Source organism: Callorhinus ursinus, unplaced genomic scaffold, assembly GCF_003265705.2.
Source record: "Callorhinus ursinus isolate GAN/ISIS: 27379988/994484 unplaced genomic scaffold, GSC_fseal_2.0 scaffold2, whole genome shotgun sequence".
Classification (NCBI taxonomy): Eukaryota; Metazoa; Chordata; class Mammalia; order Carnivora; family Otariidae; genus Callorhinus; species Callorhinus ursinus.
In genome coordinates, this window is record NW_027397064.1 from 67,685,822 (window position 1) to 67,706,058 (window position 20,237).

A 20,237-nucleotide genomic window follows, 5' to 3' on the forward strand; every position below is an offset into this window, starting at 1 on the left:
GAGGGTTAGAGCTCTAAGAAGCACTGCAAAATATAGGTGCTGCTCTTTTGTTTTTTTATTTTATTTTCTTCCAAGAATAAGTAAATCAGCACAGAAATGTTCTCAGTTTAGAAATCACAATCTAAAATTTAAGACTATACTATCTAGTCCCAACAAACCTTCCTGTGTTAGCCTGAATTACGCCACCAGGCTATAGCCAAAATGAACTACTCCATACTTTTCAAACATATTATTTGCTTTCTGTCTCCCTATCTCTGTTCGTGTTGTTTCTTCTGCCCAAAATGACCTTTACCCATCTTGGACAGTCTTCAAGGTCTACCTCAAGTGCTACCTTTTCCGTACTTCCCTAACTCCTCATCTACTCTCTCCTCTCTTCTCCCTACTCAGCTTGAAATATTCCGCCCACTGAATTCACAGCAGAATGATTTGTGTTCTTTCTTCTCTCTTTTGAATCCCCAAGGCACTCACTACTTTCCACATTCTGTTGCAATTACATGTATTTAGTGTTTATGACTCACTAAATGTGACTCCCTGAAGCAGGGGCTTATTGGTCTTTATATCTTTGCCTCGTACTGTGCTTACTAGAACATCACCAGATTTTGTATGTTTGTTTATTTGAAAAAATTGCATTGTGCTGAGATTTGATTGACCCTGTGCCAATTTGGGGGAAATACTTGCACATTGAGAAAATTGCTCAAGAAAAGAGAACTAAAATGTAATACCTAAACATTTACATTTCATCCAAATATCAAATTACTCACTTGGACTCTGGAGCTTGACAGAACAACATGGGTTTGAAGCAGACAGGTCCACTTATATGTGGATTTTTTTTAAGTATAAATACAGTACAGTACATTAAATGCATTTTCTTTTCCTAATGGTTTTCTTAACAACATTTTCTTTTCTCTAGCTCACTTTATTGTAAGAATACAGTATGTAATACATATAACAGACAAAAGAGGTGTTAATTGACTGTTTATGTTATCAGTAAGGCTTCCAGTCAATAGTAGACTCCTGGTAGTTGAGTTTTAGGGAAGTCAAAGTTATGCATAGATTTTCAACTGTGCAAGGGATCAGCATCCCTAACCCCACCCGTCCATTGCTCCAGGGTCAACTATGGATGTTTTTACATTAATAAAGCCAGTAATTCAAAATAGCATACTCTATCAAATAGGAACATGAATTGTTCTATTCATATACAGTATTGTATTTATAACACTACTATTTATAATGTCATTTTAGTCTTTCATCTAGAATAAAAATATTCATTAACAAATAAAATTAAAACAAAACAAGTTGTGTTTAACTTTCAGTGAAGGTTTTTGCCCTAGACATTTTTAATGATTAAAAATAATGCAGATCATTAAATCTAAGCTGTATAACTTCTCTATTATTTTCCTTAAACCTGGATTTTTTACTCCTAAATTTTAATCTTCAACTACAACTAAAGAAGACTTGACAAGGTCCAGTAATCTTTTTTGTCATGAATGAAGTAGTTGGTATAACATAAGAAAGCAAAGAATCTATACATAGACTACTAATAAAAGTTTAAGTCAGCCTAGCAAGCAGATGCAAAATAATTTGAAACACAACACTTTTCATCAAATCACAATTCCTATAGTCAGTAAATGTTAGAATTTAATCAGATGTAGGATGTTTTTCTTTGTTTGAATTTTTATAGCCATCTTTATTTCAGTATAGTCTGTTTCTAACTGAATTCCTTATTTGATAAGGAGAATGGAGAGAGAACAAAACTAACCTGCATGACTACCATTACGAACACCTGCCAATAGCCCATCTTATCTCACAGAGTGTATATACTAATGTCTTGTCAACAAATAATTTTTGTAATAATGTGCTTGTTATATACCAGGTAGTCTTACAAATGTTTTATATACATTGTCTCACTTGGTCTTCACAACAACTCTTTGAGGTAGGTACAATTATTATCTCTATATTACAAACAAGAAAACTGATGCCCGGAAAGGTTAAGTAATTTGCCCAAGATCATATAGCTGGTAAATGGTATAGCTAAGCTCTGAACCCAGTGAATGTGGCAGCCCAGATACTTAACCACCGTACTCGCCACCTCTTACTGCAGCCAGCTAGCTATTACAAACCAGAAAAATTTGCCTATCTTTTTTTTTTTTTGTTACTCTAATATAAGAAAACAGGTACTTTGGAGGCACTATTGGGCAGCATGCCCCAGTTTAGGATTCTGGAGGAAACAAGGGTTTTCCATCTGCTCTACCCACCTCCCTGTTACTTTCAGCCAGCATACTGGTATGAAAGAGATAAGTGGTGTCTGGATGTCCAACAGCTAGCTGGCTAAGGCCTACATCCATACAAGTTCCTCTCAGTCCCCTTTCTCAAAGCATGAAGAAAATCCTAGTCCCCCGATTTTATTGAAAAAACTCCCCAGGGACCTAGTTAGCATCAAACACTCCCAAACTTGCTACTCTTTATTTCCAAAATTTAATCTCTATGAAGTCAAAGCCCCCTTCCATAATACAGAATTAGATTGGACTGGTCACATCTCTGTTTTGAGCTAATTCTTGAAGGTCCCTGCTTCTGTTTCCTACCAACGGACTAGATCCATCTTACTCTCAACATCAGTTGCCAACTATGGCCTATAAAACATAAAAAATTATTTTATTGATTCACAGTTTATAATGCCTTGGTACAACAAATTACACATTATAAAAGAATTTAATGCAGTTGTCAAAATTATGAAATGCTTAATTATACACTTTGACCCAATCTTTTATTGCTCTAATTCCAAGAAATTTACATGAAAAGAAAAAGAGTTATATGTAACTTATCCAAGGATTCATCAGTTTACACGAGGTTAAAACTGATTGTACATACCATCTTTGAAAAGTCAATTCAAAACGTAAACATGGTTCATTGTGTACATTTTCTCATAATCTCCTTGAAAGGAAGAAACAACTTTTTCTTTTCTTTATTTCTCACAACACCAAACACAGTATTGTGCAAATGATCAGCTTCCACATAATGCTGACCGAACTGAACAATACTCAGTTACTTATAGACAGCTTAGCTTTAGAAACCTTCATAATGTAAAATGAAATGCTGTGTAAAATAGCAAAAACAGAGGCAGCCATTGTAAAAAGCAGATGACCAATCATTACTGGGCAGATTTACAATCAATTCCACTCAAAAGGTCAAGATCATCTTGCCACAAAGGGAAAAAGGTTGACATTAAATTTAACTGTCTGTGACATTCTGAACAATCCCTACTTTTTAAGGTAATGCATTTTGACATAGCAACAGAAAGAAATTTTTCTTCAATTTGTAAAAGAAATAACAACTCTAAGGCAGTAATTTTTTCACCTTACAAAATTATTGAGATATCCTTTAAGTGCCACTAAAGGAAAGTTATCAAAAATCTTTATGGTTTGGTTCCTTTGAAAGGCCATAAATACAGTGAAAAATAGCAAAATGCTGTAAAACCAATACCTAGAGGAATCCCAAAGCAATGCCAAGAAACAGAATGTACTCATAGTGACTAATACATGCAAATACTGGAAATAAATTCTAACAGATTAAACAGGTTTTGTTGCAACTAAAAGGTATATTCAAATAATTCCAAAACTAATCAAGCTTAAGAATATGGCAATCTTCCCTACTAATAAGAATATAAGCTGGCTAAGTAGCCTGAATAACATATAAATTATAGCCAATATCAGTAGGTATAATTTTTAATGTCTTTTTAATTAAAAAGGAGAAACTAACCCCTTAACTGAATTAAATCATTGTTTTAGACTCCAAATTCTGTCTTCTGCTAAACATATTCATTTTTATTACTATAGCATCACCCTGATGAGGCACTAAGTCCTAACTATACTACAGAATCATGAAGACAAAACTATCTTTCTGATGAGAAATGCTGTAACATTCAATCATTTTTTGCTCATTTAATATGGAATACCCGGTCAAATATCTAACAAGTTCTCTAAAATTAAGAAAGAAATATGCATAATATAAAAAAAATCTTTTCTTCAAAATTGGAATGTCAAACACAGGCACATTTTCTTGCCCTACTACGTCATTCTGAAGGAATGCTATAACAAAATAAAGTTAAATGCATTATAACTTGATAAAATAGTTTAAAATAAATAGCAGAGCTTCAGGATAAAATGGAAATATAAATCCAATTTCTTTGCTTTGATGATTATCTACTCTTTGTAATTAACATGTTTAATGTAGTCAAGTCTTTTCATTTTGAAAATGAAAGTAAGCTAATGCAGAGTATCTCTGGATCAAAAAATCTTAAACAAGCTTAAATGTCACAAGCATTCTTTGTAAAAAACAAAAGCAAAAACAAAAAAACAGATTTATCATCTGCTTTCAGCTATAAGCAATGCCTTAAGCAGATATCTACATTAAGAGGACCAAGAGCTTCATTATCTCAAGAGATCGGAGAAATAATTTAAATTTATGCCTTTTAAAACAGTTCAGATACTGAAACACAAATTTCAGGAAATCAGCTTATAGCTCAGATGCTGGTAAACATGATTTCACTCATCAAACTTGTATTGCTGTGTGGTTGCACACTACAATGGTAGCAACATCTATTTCTTTGCTTACGAAATACCAGATAAAAATTTTTTTAATATGTCCCTATCTATAAGCAGCTTGCTACGAGGTATCCTTATCAGTTTGAACAAATTATGCAATTTTTATCATTTGAAATAAGAGATGCAGTTTGACTGCGTTCAGGCTTAATCTGGAAAAATCTGGAGAGCCCCAAACCTTGCTTTTAATCACAAAAAAAGAATCTTTCCTTACTCCCTATTTCCCAAAAAAAATAGCTCAAGTAAACACAAACTCAAAAACACACATATGCATTTCTAAAATTCATATTGTTCAGCTGGTATCTATTACTATAAATATCACTTGTTCAAATATCCTAAGAAAAATCTGATAATAATAAATAATTACATTGATTAATATATTCTACATGACTAAGAGCTAGAAAAAGCAATAACTCTACAATCTAATAGTATCATCATAATTCATGAGGTCATACCTGATGACTTAGAGATTGAAAAGGCTCACAGGTTCCAGACTGCATGACCTTTCTATTTCCAGAAACCCCTAAAGATTGCATTTCCTGTCTTATAAAAGATAATCACAGGCATCTCTATGTCTCAGCATCTTCAGGGCTAGTGAAGAAAACATCAAAGAGCAGATCTGTCCATCAGTATCTATTTAAGCCATCAAGAAGATATCAAATCACATATATTGTTTATCGTCTCCCCTTTGCAGTTACAAACACCCCGTATTAAGGGACGATGACACAGTTGTATTTGCTGAAGCTGCTAATGCTGTCTGAAAACAGTAAGCTTACTGCTTGGAGCAATTCTGCATCATCCAAACAGAGAATGAGCCACATCCTTTAGGTTTCCCACTTCTGCTACTACAAAAATTTCACTTGCCAAAAAGAGTTTGATTTTGTCAATCCTTTAAAAAATAAGCAATGTTCTACTTAATTAAGTATCCAATATGTCTGCTGCAAATGCCATGTTAAAATATCAATTCTTAATTATTAGGCAGTTTTCTTCATACATGACTAAGCTTTAGTATAATGATTTAATAAGCAAATTGTACTCTCTTTTAAAGGAAACTTCCCTCCAAACCATATGTATCATTATTCATCCAACCCATCAAAATTAGAAGTCCTTAAAAATGAAGAATTTTTATTCTGGCAATCTTTGAAAACTGTGTTTAACAGTTGACAAATAGGTAAATGCATATTCACTTTTAATTCTCAAGAACTTCATTTTTTTAAAGATTTATTTATTTATTAGAGAAAGAGAGAGCTTGGGGGTGCACAGAGGGAGAGAGAGAGTCTTTTATGTAGGCTCCATGCCAAGTGAGGAGCCCAACACAGGTGTCGATCCCATGGCCCTAAGATCACAACCTGAGCCAAAACCAAGAGTTAGACGCTTAACTGACTGCACCACCCAGGGGCCCCTCAAGAACTTCATTTTTATTTCATGTTCTTTAGACCAACACGCTTCAAATCAAAATATCTTTTATATTTTAATATCTTCTTCTAAAGAGTTTCACATACACAATGTGCTATTGTCAAATTCCAAAACTGCATGGTTAAACATAGGAACGATATCTATGTAAGCTATTGGCATTTTGATTGTGATTTTTCACTGCGTCTTATTTGTGTTCAGCAAGGTTCTTATAATGCTTTCTTTCACCACAACATAGTGGAATCATGAAATTTAAGATTGGTAAAGTAGTCTGATAACAAAGAAACAACATCCTCTAAAATTATAAATGGAAATATTTTCTTTACCATGTGACAAAAGATTGTGTTTTAGAAATAAAACAAAAAATAAGCTAAAATTATAATCAATTTAACTGAATTCAAAATTAGGACACCAAGTACAATGTATTATTATCCTAAAACAGCCTTCACATTATGTATAGCCTGAGTTAATGAACACTTTATTTATAGACCTACAAAAATTTGTTTATATACCTGTGAAATAAACTAAATGAAATTTAATGATAGCTTAAGTGCTTACAGAAAATGTTTTGGATCAATGTAGACTAATAACTCAGTTTAATTTCCCTTCTCCCACTCATGACATTGGATAAGCATAATATGTATTATTGTGGGGACTAGTCAAAATGAATCTTAAAGATTGGGCTTCTTTAAGAAGCTGGAGGGTGGAGGAAAAGATGGGGGATTGGGAGGAAAGGGGAGATGTTGGTCAAAGAGTAGAAAATTCCAGTTAGAAGATAAATAAGTCCTGGGAATCTAATGTATAGCATAGTGATTATTGTTCATAATACAGTATTACATACTTGAAAGTTGCACCATGGTGGTAATTATTTTGCTACATATAAGTGTATCAAATCAACATGTTGTATACCTCAAACTTACACAATGCCATATGTCAATTATATCTCAATATATACGGGGAAAACAGTTATCACATCTAAAAATATACATTTTTTGTAAAAAATAAAGACAGAAATTAGGCTTCTTTGATAGCCCGATCCACACTATTCCTTTAGAGAAGTTACTGCCTCTAACTGCACAAGTCCAGACAAAGAATTTGGGATTTTGGTTCTATGTATACAATCACACACCTGGATGAAAATTATATGTTGGGAAACATGATTTATCTGTGCAGTATTTCCTCTCTTGTCATCAAAATAGGAACTCATTCTTGAAGATCTATCTTCTCAATAAGATCCTCCTAAACTACATCATCTCCCGTTCTATATTCATTCCTTAATGTATAAAATATCAAACACCTTCTATGTGTCAGACACTGTATAGGTGCCATGACAACACAAAATATGCCATCACAAAAGCAGATAATTAAACAAGTTTTAAACATGTTTTGTTATAACAGAAGAATTAGGAGGCCACATAAGAACAGTAATAGGGCATCCGACCCCAGTCTAGAGATCAGAAAGTATCTCCTTAAGCAAGTACTGTTGAAACTGAGAAGCAGGGTCACCTTCAAGGAATGGTAAATACAGGTGGTTGGACTACAAAGGGCAAGTGGGACAGAAGGGAGAGATAAGGCTAGAAGAATGAGCCAAAGTCCAAGCATGGGAAGCCTTAGAACTTAGAAGCCATTGAGCTTTATCCTTAGGGGAACGAGAAGCTATCAAACATAAACACTTCTTTAGTCTCACATTACCCTAGCTATGGCATAGAAACAAGTGTGTAAAACAAAACTGGAGGAAGAAAAACAAGTTATATAATTTGGGGCAGGGGATCATTATGGCCTGGACAAAAGTGGTAGCAGTAGAAATGGAAAGAAATTGAGAGATTCTAGATATGCTTTTTAGTTAAAAGGGATAAGATTAAGGGATTGAATGTGAAAAATGCAGGAGGAAGAAATGTAAGATTGGTCCCTAACCTCCTCTGTTTTTACAGGTTTCATTTTGACAATCAATATACTTTCATCACATGCTCTGTTGTATTGTTATTTATCTTTTTCATTTGTATATGTCTGGTTTTTATAAAATAGAAAATTGTGAAAACACTCATTTTATTTTCCTTCTGTGTCTTCTCATAATGTGCATTACAAAGTTACTATAAATAACTAAATAAATGAGAAATAAACAGAACATTGAGCTTTTCTTTCACATATTTTGTCATAACATGGATATAAACTTTGTTTTCATGGCCATTATTAGTTAGTATATATAATCTAATTTTCTTCAGTGTTTTCTTGCCAACACACTTAATCTCTGCAATAAAAATATAAAATCTGGAAAAAAGCTCTTATATTCTCTACCACCCAGTTGGTGAAATTATTTAACTGGAAAAGTTATGTATTCATAATTCATTACTTGACCCACTTGATAATAATTTAGCATGGACTAACCACTTAAAACTAATAGATACCCATTTTTTAGATGACCATTGCTCTGTGAAAAAAATTATTCATACAATGTTCTACTCTTAGCAGTGTTCTAAAGGTATTCTTGTAATAGTAAGACACAATGCTTCTACATTTTCCCTAAGAAATCTCTCTAACAAAGGTTTGATGAAAGGGATGAAGACCAGCCAAAGCATAACAAAGGAACCCCTTGGTCTGAATGAAGAAAGAACCAAAACAAACAGTGAAAAGCATAAATCAAAAGTAACTTTATGTAGTTAATGATTTGTTGAGTATCAGACTATACCAAATAATAAAGGATCAGCATCTTACAAACAGCAAGAGCTTTACAATAATTAACACATATTTAGCTTCTATTTTTCACCTTTCGGGGACCATGTGATCCAACGCCCTCATTTTCCAGATAAGGTAACTGAAATTTAGAGAAATAAAGTGGCTTGTCCAAGGTCAGTTAATAGCAGAACCAAGGCCAGAATTCAGAATTCCTGTCTCCTAGTTTCACATTTTCCACAATAAAATCACTGTCTTTCAGTTATATCTTTGTAGTAATATACTTTATCTTCATTAATTAAAATAACTTCCATTTTAATATTGTTTCATATATTTTTGATATATAGTTGTGAAACAGTAAATACTTCAGAAACATATCCATAAGAATCAAGTTTTTTATATTAAAGTTTATTTTATCATAAAGCATCTATTTTTTATTTTTATTTAGATAACTTATTTCAAAGAATACCTCTGAAAAACTTAAGTAATTCACTTTGTTTAAATACCACTGCTTTAAAAAGTGTTAATTAGTTCATCTTTTCAAAGAAACTTGGCAAAGTGTGTTAAGGCCCTTAAAAATATTTAATCTTTTCCAGTATATCCAGTTTAGAGAATTTGTCCAAAGTAAAAAATGCAGATTAAGGTTTATGCACAAAGATGTTTGGTGCCACATTATAATAGAAGAAGAAAAAACAGGAATATAAGAAAAAAGGTAAATTATCATATAACAAAAATGAAATGCCATGTAACCACTGAATATTATGAATGAAAGATGTTAATGACAGAGGAAAATGTAGATCATGGAATATAAAACAAGACTCCAGATATATTTATGTGGTACAATTACAACTATGTAAATATACACTGAAAAAATAGATGAAAAAGTGAAGTTTAAAAGACAGGCCCCAATACGACTCATTTTACAAATATATACACCAGAGTTCAAGTTTTTTCTAATAAAAAATAGGGAAAAGTTTCTGAAAGGGATTTTAAAGTTGAACAGCTACTCTTGTTTCTCATGTGCTCCCTCTTAACACTAAAATTATGCCTCAAATTTCAGTCTTCCTAATGTTTTACTCATATTTCTGCTCTACTTTAATGAAAATTTTCAAATCTCTTTCTATTAGATTATCTATACTTTAAAAATCATTCTTGAGGGGAGGGGTGCCTGGGTGGCTCAGTCAGTTAAGCATCCAACTCTTGATTTTGGCTCATGTCATGATCTCAGAGTCATGAGATGGAGCCCCACAGTGGACTCCTCATTGGGTGTGGAGCCTGCTTAAGATTCTTTCCCTCACCCTTTGCTCCTCCCCCACTCATTCTAACTCTCTATCTCTCTAGAAAAAAAACTATTGATGTGCCTTGCATATCATTTATTATTATACATGCATGTGACTGTTTACTTTCACACTATTTCTTTTGGGTTAATGCTGGAACAGACTGTTTCTGGCAAATCAGATCTCACACCAACTTCAATGTTATATGAAAAAAAATGAAAAATTATTTTCTATAACAATGTTTAATGGCTAAATGGTATTCTATCAAATAGAGGTACATACTTGAACAAATCCCTATTCTTAGACATTTCAGGTTTTTTTTCCCATTTTCAAATATTATAAATAATAGCATAATAAGCATCTTTCTGGAAACAGCCTTATACATATCCTCTATTTCCTTAAGATAAATTACAGTAAGTAAACTTACTGTATCAAAGAATATAAACATTTTTGAAGTTTTGGATAAAAAATGCCAAATTACCTTCCATAAGGATTAAATCCATTTACATTCTCCAACAAAAATATCTTATTTCCTCATTGCCTTGCCAGAACTGGGTATTATCACATAAACTTTATGTAGAATAATAGTCTCGATATGTTAATATCAAAATAACAGAAAACTGGGCATTCATTAAGACAAAAGCTGAAATTAAGGATAATTAAACAAAATACAGTTTTGTTTATACATTTTCTAACAACAATAACAAAAACCTAGAAAAAATAAGCTTCCCTGTTTCTATACATATACACAAAGATTTAACACTGGTCCCTAAGGAACATATCCAATGACTGTAAAGCAAAAACAATAACCTTAGAATAAATGGTACTAAAATATGGCAAAGCTAACTAATTAAGAACCAGTGCAGCATAGGAAAAAATTAAAATTAAAAATATAAATAAAAACCAGTGCAGCATAGGAAAAAACAAAAATTAAAAAAATAAATAAAAACCAATGCAGCATAGAGAATATAGTCGATAGTACCATAATAACTTTTTGTGGTGACAATGGTAACCACACTTATCATGGTGAGCACTGTGTAACACATAGAATTGTCAAATCACTATGTTGTACACCTGAAACTAATATAACATTTTATGTCAACTATACTTCAATTTTAAAAATGCAATTATAAATAGGAAATTAGTCTTTATTTTTTCTCTGTGACGTCTATAGAATAAATGAATCTAGAGAGGAAGAATCATTCACCCAGTGCAATGCTATTGCACTCTTCCAAAATATGACACACAAACATACAAACAGAAAGATGGATTTTTGTGGCCTTAGGAAATCTTTCAAATGGTTATTAAATATACCTTTAACCAAGAAACCACTCAGGAGAAGTGAAAATACTATGTGTAAAGACAAATTTTATGTGTGTGTAAACTTATTCTCTCCAAGCATCATTTATTCCAGGCCTAAGTAAATGGGGGGGGGGAACATAAATAAAAATTCACAATGTGCTTGATCTTTAAAAGATTTCACTGTTTAAAAAAATCAATAAAATAATGATCTTTTGAGTGAAATTTTCTAATAGATTTACCCATTATTAAAATGTAATTTTGTTAATACTACAATTGTATATAAAGGGACAGTTACAAAAAATTGAAGACAGACTGTCCTTTTTAATTTCAATGTAGACTGGGTCAAAGGCCATAAATAAATACGATTTTTTAAAGATTTATTTATTTTACACCAAAAACCTTAAGATACCTAGGAATAAACCTAACCAAAGAGGCAAAGCATCTGTACTCAAAAAATCACAGAACACTCATGAAAGAAATTGAAGAAGACACAAAGAAATGGAAAAGCGTTCCATGCTCATGGATTGGAAGAACAAATACTATTAAAATGTCTACACTACCTAGAGCAATCTATAAATTCAATGCAATCCCTATCAAAATACCACCCACTTTTTTTCACAGATCTGGAACAAATAATCCTAAAATTTGTATGGAACCAGAAAAGACCCCGAATAGCCAGAGAAATGTTGAAAAAGAAAACCAAAGCTGGTGGCATCACAATTCTGGACTTCAAGGTATATTACAAAGCTGTAATCATCAAGACAGTATGGTACTGGCACAAAGACAGACACACAGATCAATGGAACACAATAGAGAGCCCAGAAATGGACTTCCAACTCTATGGTCAACTAATCTCTGACAAAGCAGGAAAGAATGTCCAGTGGAAAAAAGAGAGACTCTTCAACAAATGGTGTTGGGAAAATTGGACAGCTACATGCAGAAGAATGAAACTGGACCATTTCCTTACACCACACACAAAAATAAGACTCAAAATAGATGAAAGACCTCAATGTGAGACAGGAATTGATCAAAATCCTAGAGGAGAACACAGGCAGCAACCTCTTCGACCTTGGTCTCAGCAACTTCTTGCTAGACATGTCTCCAAAGGCAAGGGTAGAAAGGGCAAAAATGAACTATTGGGACTTCAAGATAAAATGCTTTTGCACAGCAAAGGAAACAGTCGACAAAACTAAAAGACAACTGACAGAATGCGAGAAGATATCTGCAAATGTCTTATCAGATAAAGGGCTAGTATCCAAAATCTATAAAGAATTTATCAAATTCAACACCCAAAGAACAAATAATCTAATCAAGAAATGGGCAGTAGACATGAACAGACATTCCTCCAAAGACATACAAATGGCCAACAGACACATGAAAAAATGCTCAACATCACTCAGCATCAGGGTAATACAAATCAAAGCCACAATGAGATACCACCTGACACAGGGCAGAATAGCTAAAATTAACCATTCGGGAAACGACAGATGTTGGTGAGGATGTGGAGAAAAGGGAAATTTCTTACACTGTTGGTGGGAATGTAAGCTGGTGCAGCCACTCTAGAAAACAGTATGGAGGTTCCTCAAAAATTTTGAAAATAGAGCTACACTACAACCCAGCACTACTAGGTATTTACCCCAAAGATACAAATGTAGTGATCTGAAAGGGCACCTGCACCCCAATGTTTATAGCAGCAATGTCCACAATCGCCAAACTATGGAAAGAGCCCAGATGTCCATTGACCAATAAATGGATAAAGAAGATGTGATATATATGTGTGTGTGTGTGTGTATATGTATGTGTATATATATATATAAAATATATAATATATAATGCATAATGGAATACTACTCAGTCATCAAAAAAATGAAATCTTGCCATTTGCAACAATGTGGATAGAACTACAGTGTATTATGCTAAGCAAAATAAGTCAATCAGAGAAAGACAATTATCATATGATTTCACTCATATGTGGAATTTAAGAAACAAAACAGAGTTTAGAGGAAGGGAGGGAAAAATAAAACAAGACATAATCAGAGAGGGAGATAAACCATAAGAAACTCTTAACCATAAGAAACAAACAGGGTTGCTGGAGGGTTGCTGGACGGTGGAGGGATAGGGTAAAAGGGTGATGGGCATTAAGGAGGGCACATGATGTAATGAGCACTGGGTGTTATATACAACTGATGAATCACTGAATTCTACCTCTGAAACAAATAATACACTATATGTTAATTAATTGAATTTAAATTTTTATTATTTTAAAGAGAAAGAGACAGAGCGTGTGTGTGTAGGTGTGAGTGTGGGAGAGGCAGAGAGAGAAAATCTTTAAGCAGACTCCCCGCTGAGCATGGAGTCTGACAGGAAACTCAGTCTCACAACCCATTACACCATGACCTGAACTGAAACCAAGAGTTGGGCGCTTAACTGACTGAGCCACCCAGGTGGCCCTAAATACAATTTTTAACAGCAAAAAAAAAAAAATACTGAAAAAAATTAAAACAGCTTACAGCTCACCCTTTATTTGTCTAAAGGACACATAGGTTTGTGTTTAAAAGCACATGCTATAGAAACAGACTATGAAGTTCAAATCCTGTTTCTATAACCTTGGGTTCTCTATGTACTCTCTGCCTCATTCTTTATATGTAAAATAATGTATATCCTCCTAGGGTTGTTGCAAGAATTATTTGTGATTAATATATGTGAGGCAGTTAAAACAGTGCCTGGCACAGACTAATTGCTGAATAAATCTTTGCTCTTATTCTAAGAAAGCTGGCTTGTTTTAGTATTCCCTTTCTCCCCCCAAAAAAGACAAGAAAGTAAAGAAAAAATGGTATAAGATCATGAAACAATCAGTAGTATATACATAACTGAGTAGAGTTTTCAAGACCTGAAAATGGCAATGCAGACACTTCAGATAACTATGTAGACACAGAAGAATGTTTTTTTTTTAATTCGGGATATGACACAAATTTTATACTATACCAGCTTGGGAGTCAGACAAACTTTGATTAAATCTTTAATTCACCAATTAGTGACCATGAGCAAGTTGCTTAAGCTCCTAGCCTCAGTTTTCTCATCTGCAAAATATAGTTAATAATGTTATCAATCTCATAAAATTGTTTGTAAGGTTAAATAAGAAAATATGTATAAGGCAATTAGCATAGTCTACCAATATAAAAGATCAAGACAGGGGAAAGAAGAATCAATGAATCACTGAGAAAGTTGATAAGCTAAAGTTAGGGGTAAAGTACATAATAGAATATAACAAGTTCCTTTCCCCTTACCATATCCAGTGGCCATTTCTCTACCCTCATTATTCTCAATTTTGGCAACATTTGCCTCACAATCCTGGCAGCGGGTAATTACTAAATAAATGCAATCGATATGTTAATGACCAAATTTGGTAGTTACCAAATCCAGCAACTTCTTTTAGTCTTTATTATTATTTTCAACCTATCTAAAATTACTGTTACTACCTAGTCAAAAACGCTTTACAAATGTCCTACTCTAGCATTTTATGATCTCTATGGTCTCATGCTGCCAGATCTTTCCAATCTTAACAGTCTTCTCTATTAGTTGTCTGCTACTCTATTACATCCAGTGGCTCACCATTCCCAGTGATCATTCTGTACTTGAAAGCCTTTAGCTTTGCTTGTCCCTCTAAGTACAGATCTTGGTTCAGATCTCGGTGCTGTCATTTTTTAACTGTGGCATATTTTACAACTTATAATACTTATGTGGACCTCCATTTCCTTATTAGTACAGTGGAGATAACAAGAGTACCTATCTACATAGTGTTCTCTGAGGATTAGAGGAATTAAAAACATATAGTGCTTAATTCACTCAGTGCCTACCTACAACATAGTACTTAACAACTGCTGTTGCTGTCGTTGAAATGCATGCTTTTTCCTTCATTCCATAGATCTAGATCTTACCTATTGATCAAAGTTTAGGAAAACACATCGCCCATGAAGCCTTCCCTGTTCACATGCTTTTGGTCTTACCTCTCTCTCAGCTCTTGAATTCTCAACTTTCCTTCCTGACTTCTCTGAAGCATTTGCGCTTTCTTTTAGAGTTATGTATGGCCTTATTTTATCTCTCATTCTCAATTATTAAGCTCCTTAAAACAAAAATCTGTGTATGATTCATTTTCATATTACACTTAATATAGTTCCCTGACTTAACATGTACTTGAAAATATTTATAGAATCAGTGAAAGAATGAAGTCTAATTGTCATTTTTCAGACCACTAAAATACACCTATTTGGGGATGGTTGTTTCAAAACTGGTACTCTTGTGGCAAATAGAAGAACAGTTTCAAAGATGACTCAAACAAGGGAAATATGATAAATGGCAGCCATGATATTTGCTGTCACCAAATATTTGTTCTGTTAAATTCTAGTTCTCTTTAGTGCTTATGGGTTGGGAAGGCAGAAGTTAGCCTTTAAAGAAGCTCTTTTTTTTTTTTAATTTAATGAAAACATGTTCCATAAGCCTGACTATAAATAGAGCCATAATAATCTTTTAAATTTCAATTACTGGAAACATATTCTATAAAAATATTCTAATGAATGAGAGCACAAAGATATAAAGGCAATGACATTTATGGCAACAGTATTTATAATAGCAAAATACTGGGAAAACTCTAAATGTTAATAAATGTTTTGTTAAACATAAACGTAGTTTTAGGGGCACCTGGATAGCTCAGTTGGTCAAGTATCCGACTTTTGATGTTGACTCAGGTCATGATCTCAAGGTCATGATATCGAACCCCACATCAGGCTCCATGCTCTGTGGGGAGTCTGCTTGAGATTCTTTCCCTCTCCCTCTAGCCTGCCCCTCCCCCTGCGCACATCCTCTCTCTCTCACAAATAAATAAATAAATGTTTAAAAAAAATAAAATTTAACATAAATGGTTTTAAATATGTACTTAAAAGTCCTCAAGGGAGCACATTAAATTGCTAAAAGTTATTATCACTGGGATTTTAGTTGGAGAGGATGGCCAAGGAGGACTTTCTCCAAAATTATTTCTCCTAAGTGATGAAAATGAAACTAAACACAAAACATCAATTTTAAATTTAAAAATCACAGCACTACTCCTCTCTTTCCCTCCAAAAGCAATCACTGTTGGGTATACAAGAACAAATAAAACAGTATAAATAAAACCTTAGCAACAAGAGCCCCTTTGTAAATAACATCAAAATAAATGCTGATTACAGGTATGCAATTTCAGTCTGTGGCACAGAAGACTTCAGAAACAGGAAATAAGGAAGGAAGAAAAACAATCTTTTTTTCCACTCAACTGACCTTAGGATTCTTAATTTCTCTGTATTTGAAAGTTACAATATTTATTCAGTTTCCATTTTTATTGAATTCCAGATATCTTACTGTTACTGCTTTGAGGACAAAAAGTAATTGCTACATCATATTCACATACACAAATATTTTTGCTTAGTGACAATTTCACATTCAATCCTTTTCATGTATAAACACATGGAGATTTAAACAGATGACTGAATTCTAGTGTAAAAGCCACAGTGACTTTGAATACAGAAATACAAAAAGTATTTAGCGTTGACATACTAAGATTTTTTAAATAAGCCATCTCAATATCATTAACATTCAGCAATTTTAAACCAAAACAATTATCTGGATAAAGAGAAATTCTGCACATTTATTTTCTGTTGACTGATGGTTACTTTTAAGTTTCAAATTGGGTTAAGAAGGTTTTAAATCCTGTTTCAAATTAATTAAGTGAAGTAGCAAACTCAGATCAAAGAAGAATCTGAATTATTCTGGTCACAGTCATAAACAAAACAGTTGTTTTATTTCCATGTTTCTCTGTTAAGGTCTTTGTCCTTACCATGTTTGGTTTTCCTTTTCCTTCTAACATAAATTCCTTCCTATAAAAAAGTATACACAGAAACAGAAAGGCTCTACTCCTTTTAGTCTTCTATTTTTTTTTAACAATCTGCTGTAGTTTTTGAATTTCATTCATTTTATGGTGTGCTGCTTTAACACCATGAAGTCTATAAGAAGTAAAAGATGGGTTAGGCCTTAGGCATCATGAAGTATATTTGAGGGAAAAAACTGTACAGATAAGAATAGTACAAACATATGAGTTGTACATACAAGTTTAATGAGAGTTGAGGGGTCTGAACTCTCATGAAGATTTTCATGGTTAATTTCTAAGTTCAAATTATTGGTTTCACTGACCCCCAGATTTGACTTTTTTATTTACACTAAGCAGCTATAATATCAGGTCATATGTAATAAATGATGTGTCTCAAAGTCACATGTGTTCTAAACGAAATTATTGGAGAATGTAGGAAAGGTGAGTAATAAAAGGAAAGAAGGTGTCACCTGGAAAAGTCAGCTGTCTCTCAAAAGTCCTCAAAGATTGGCATTACCTTAGTAAATGTGTCAAGTTTTGAGTATTTTTCTTAAACTTGCACCCTTAGAAATATAATTCTGTTTGCTTGCTCAGATCTATTAGTACATAATACATAGCTACTGAGGTACTGTCTCCAGTACATCACCTATGAAAAGCCAAATTGCAACGAGAAGTTTGTTTAACAAGCACAGCACCAAACCTAGATGAGTTAGCTTTAAGATTAAAAAACTTGATTGTGTAAAGATATCCCTTCTATATCTAGGTAGGTCACTGGAGGTGTTGGATAGGTGAATCATTCAATTGCCTGTCTATACTGAACTGAATGGAACTATCAACATTTGCCTTAGTGGTCTTCCTTTGTCCATGTTCTCCTAGCTGCCAACTATTTCCCCTTCTTCTTTAGCAATGTTAATACTCAGATTGGTTTTAATAAACTTTTTTAGGCTTGGGATCCATTTGGTTCCTTTAAAGCAATGTTTCATATCTTTATGTATTGTGTTGGCTTTAAGGTTTGACTCTCACAAGGCACTGTCACCTCCTTATACTCAATACTCAGGGTGCAACTCACTGCAACAAAATTCTATCATAATGCACATAAGAATTATTTTTCTCACAATGGGATGAGTCAAATATGTTCAACGCTCAAAATTTTAGCCTATAGGAAAATGTACCACAATATTTAACTATTTGCATATTTTTTCTTTAAGTAATTATATTATTTTATATTTCTGTATACCTACATAAAATTTGTTAAAGTCTCTGAAAAATGCTGATTTATAAAAAGGCAGAAGGTCAGACTCCTATGTGTGGAACCACATGTTTACAAGTCCTTCTTCTGGAGTTAATGTAGACTCCACTTAGCTTTTTCTTTTCTTTTAAGGAGAATTTAAGTCTTACTTCATAAGTGAAATTTTCCTCAACAGCCCTGTACTTAGGTGATGACTCCTCTTCTCTCTAGAGCTCTGTGTCATTAACTCCACTCGTTTGGCATTTAGCCTATGCATGTGGCCTCCAAACCCATAACATTTTATTTGAATTTCTATTAGGCCAGTTTACCATTGATGAATTTGTTTCATAACATTAATGTACATGTTTTACTTCTTAGCCTATAAACTCCTCAAGAGAAAGGATTTTTAATTTGCATTAACAAACATTCAATTAATGTTTCCTGAGAGGGAATGAAAGGCTATCTCCTCAATAAGATTATAAACCTCCTGAGAGCAGGAAATATATTTTAGGATTCTTTAAAATCATAGAATTGAGTGCATAAAAGCTCAATAATATTTATTTTTTCTTAATGAGGATAATATTAATTACATATCCACAGGAACACAGACTCTAATTTTTTAAATTAAATTCAAAACATTTTTTCTTTTTTAAGAGAATAAACTCGGGATAAATTTGTATAAATGTACTTTTCATTTTCCTATGTACAATGACAGTTTATACTTGCATCTCACTTCCTCATATCTGATTGCAGAAAATGAAGCACAATTTAAAATATATATAGTCTTTATATATACACACAAACATATATATATAGTCTATATTCACATGGAAATAAAATTAATATCTATATTAATATGATTATTACCTCTTTCAAATTCCAGTATAAGAGAATTCATTTTATGGTGTTGATCCCAGACCTTTTAGTATACAAATGGCACCTGCCATAAGTATAAAAAACACCAAATAAGCAAGGTTCTGTATTAGTCGTTAGGGGACAACACAGACAGATTAAGCAGGCTCACACACTATGATTTAAGACACAAGAAAAATGTCAAATGTGCCTGAAATTCTCAGTATCAGCTGTCATTCCATATTTTACTGGGTTAAGAAATTATGTTGCTTAGATTAAACTTTTAAGTTTATTTTGAAGATTAGTATATGCCACGAATCCACTACTCTCTTTGGAGAACAGGAAAGTTTTAAGTAGCCTGGGGTGCTCAGAGCAGAGCATGCCAAAGAGAACCTGGATAAGAATCTGAATGGGAATGCAACAAAAGAAAAGGTGAAAAAAGGTGCAGAGATGTATTTGTTCTTCACGATTTTGCCAAGAGTCTGCCATACTTATTGCATAGTTGACTTGCCCACCACACCACCACAATGTTAATTTAACTAGCAGAAAAATTTGGTACCTCAAAACATTAATAAAAAATATACTATAACATCTGGAAAGATCTTGCTTTTATAAGTCTATGATATCTAAATCTTAACGACCAGAAAATCAATAATCGCTGGTAGGGCAGTACTTAACTTGTTTTCATAATTTTCCCCAACTAATGAAGCCAACCACTAAATTCCATTCACAACATTGTGAATGTAAGTTATTCTTTAGTTGTAAATGAAAGACTAAAGAAAGGACATAAAAGCACCAAGAGATATTTTAGTCACCTTCTACTCAATAAAAATATTTTTTCCTTAATACTAAAGAGATAGTTCTAAAACATAATTTTTGAAATGTAGTTTTGATTATAAAACAGTTTACCTAATAAATTAAGGAAAATATGTGAAATAATATAGCAGTTATTGGTCTTAGCTATTAAACCTCAGTGAGTGCTAATGCATTTCAGACTTCAC

At 33.1% G+C, this 20,237-nt stretch overlaps 1 protein-coding gene across 6 annotated transcripts in view; it reads right to left on the minus strand.

The window, feature by feature from the left end:
- SLC4A10 (solute carrier family 4 member 10) overlaps nt 1-20,237 on the minus strand; it is a 306,454-nt gene that overhangs the window by 207,738 nt on the left and 78,479 nt on the right. For 5 of the 6 annotated variants that reach the window (XM_073883388.1, XM_073883375.1, XM_073883386.1 and 2 more), the window contains exon 1: nt 5,054-5,341. The exons of the other annotated variant lie outside the window; for it this stretch is intronic. In XM_073883388.1, the coding sequence (XP_073739489.1) occupies nt 5,054-5,134 (81 nt within the window). In that variant the 5' untranslated portion in view covers nt 5,135-5,341. Of the gene's footprint in view, nt 1-5,053; nt 5,342-20,237 lie in introns of those variants that run through there. 6 annotated transcript variants of the gene reach the window in all.